A 2063-nucleotide genomic window follows, 5' to 3' on the forward strand; every position below is an offset into this window, starting at 1 on the left:
TGCGACTGTGCCAGCAGCGGAAACAACAAGGACGAGTGTGACAAGTTCACAGAGTTCTTCACCGACAACACCTGCCTCCGTGAGTTACTGTGTCTGTTCTGTTCTGTTCTGTTCTGTCTGTTCTGTCTGTTCTGTCTGTTCTGTTCTGTTCTGGTCTGTTCTGTTCTGTCTGTTCTGTCTGTTCTGTTCTGTTCTGTTCTGTTCTGTTCTGTTCTGTTCTGTCTGTTCTGTTCTGTTCTGTTCTGTTCTACTCTGTTCAGTTCTGTTCTGTTCTACTCTGTTCTGTTCTGTTCTGTTCTGTCTGTTCTGTTCTGCTCTGTTCTGTTCTGTTCTGCTCTGTTCTGCTCTGTTCTGTTCTGTTCTGTTCTGTTCTGTCTGTTCTGCTCTGTTCTGTCTGTTCTGCTCTGTTCTGTTCTGTTCTGTTCTGTTCTGTTCTGTTCTGTTCTGTTCTGCTCTGTTCTGTTCTGTTCTGTTCTGTTCTGTTCTGTTCTGTTCTGTTCTGTTCTGCTCTGTTCTGCTCTGTTCTGTTCTGTTCTGTTCTGTTCTGTTCTGTCCTGTTCTGTTCTGTTCTGTCTGTTCTGTTCTGTTCTGTTCTGCTCTGTTCTGTTCTGTTCTGTTCTGTTCTGTTCTGTTCTGTCTGTTCTGCTCTGTTCTGCTCTGTTCTGTTCTGTTCTGTTCTGTTCTGTTCTGTCCTGTTCTGTTCTGTTCTGTCTGTTCTGTTCTGTCTGTTCTGCTCTGTTCTGTTCTGTTCTGTTCTGTTCTGTTCTGTCCTGTTCTGTTCTGTTCTGTCTGTTCTGTTCTGTTCTGTTCTGTTCTGTCTGTTCTGTTCTGTTCTGTCTGTTCTGTTCTGCTCTGTTCTGTTCTGTTCTGCTCTGTTCTGCTCTGTTCTGTTCTGTTCTGTTCTACTCTGTTCTGTTCTGTTCTGCTCTGTTCTGCTCTGTTCTGTTCTGTTCTGTTCTGGTCTGTTCTGTTCTGTCTGTTCTGTCTGTTCTGTCTGTTCTGTTCTGTTCTGTTCTGTTCTGCTCTGTTCTGTTCTGTTCTGCTCTGTTCTGTTCTGTTCTGTTCTGTCTGTTCTGCTCTGTTCTGTTCTGTTCTGTTCTGTCTGTTCTGCTCTGTTCTGTTCTGTTCTGTTCTGTTCTGTCTGTTCTGTCTGTTCTGTCTGTTCTGTTCTGTTCTGTTCTGCTCTGTTCTGTTCTGTTCTGTTCTGTCTGTTCTGTTCTGTTCTGTTCTGTCTGTTCTGTTCTGTTCTGTTCTGTTCTGTCTGTTCTGCTCTGTTCTGTTCTGTTCTGTTCTGTTCTGTTCTGTTCTGTTCTACTCTGTTCTGCTCTGTTCTGTTCTGTTCTGTTCTGTTCTGTTCTGTTCTGTTCTGTTCTGCTCTGTTCTGCTCTGTTCTGTTCTGTTCTACTCTGTTCTGTTCTGTTCTGCTCTGTTCTGCTCTGTTCTGTTCTGTTCTGCTCTGTTCTGTTCTGTTCTGTTCTGTCTGTTCTGTTCTGTTCTGTTCTGTCTGTTCTGTTCTGTTCTGTTCTGTTCTGTTCTGGTCTGTTCTGTCTGTTCTGTCTGTTCTGTCTGTTCTGTTCTGTTCTGCTCTGTTCTGTTCTGTTCTGCTCTGTTCTGTTCTGTTCTGTTCTGTCTGTTCTGCTCTGTTCTGTTCTGATCTGTTCTGTTCTGTTCTGTTCTGGTCTGTTCTGTTCTGTCTGTTCTGTCTGTTCTGTCTGTTCTGTTCTGTTCTGTTCTGCTCTGTTCTGTTCTGACTGTTCTGCTCTGTTCTGTTCTGTTCTGTTCTGCTCTGCTCTGTTCTGCTCTGTTCTGTTCTGTTCTACTCTACTCTGTTCTGTTCTGTTCTGTTCTGTTCTGTTCTGTTCTGCTCTGCTCTGTTCTGTTCTGCTCTGTTCTGCTCTGTTCTGTTCTGTTCTGTTCTGTATGTTCTGCTCTGTTCTGCTCTGTTCTGTTCTGTCTGTTCTGTTCTGTTCTGTTCTGTTCTACTCTGTTCTGCTCTGTTCTGTTCTGTTCTGTTCTGTTCTGTCTGTTCTGTCTGTTCTGTTCTGCTCTGCTCTGTTCTGCTC

General features: G+C 44.0%; 1 protein-coding gene across 1 annotated transcript in view; it reads left to right on the forward strand.

The window, feature by feature from the left end:
• The window catches only part of LOC311247716 (GDNF family receptor alpha-1-like), a gene marked incomplete at both ends in the record, with an annotated part of 17081 nt that extends 17002 nt beyond the window's left edge, over positions 1–79 (forward strand). The window contains one exon of the mRNA XM_084338722.1: positions 1–79. This exon is cut by the window's left edge and continues 56 nt beyond it. Within this exon, the coding sequence (XP_084194848.1) occupies positions 1–79 (79 nt within the window).
• Positions 80–2063: the final 1984 nt, after the last annotated feature.

This window comes from Notolepis coatsorum, assembly GCF_963971535.1.
Source record: "Notolepis coatsorum genome assembly, contig: SCAFFOLD_2503, whole genome shotgun sequence".
Lineage (NCBI taxonomy): Eukaryota > Metazoa > Chordata > Actinopteri > Aulopiformes > Paralepididae > Notolepis > Notolepis coatsorum.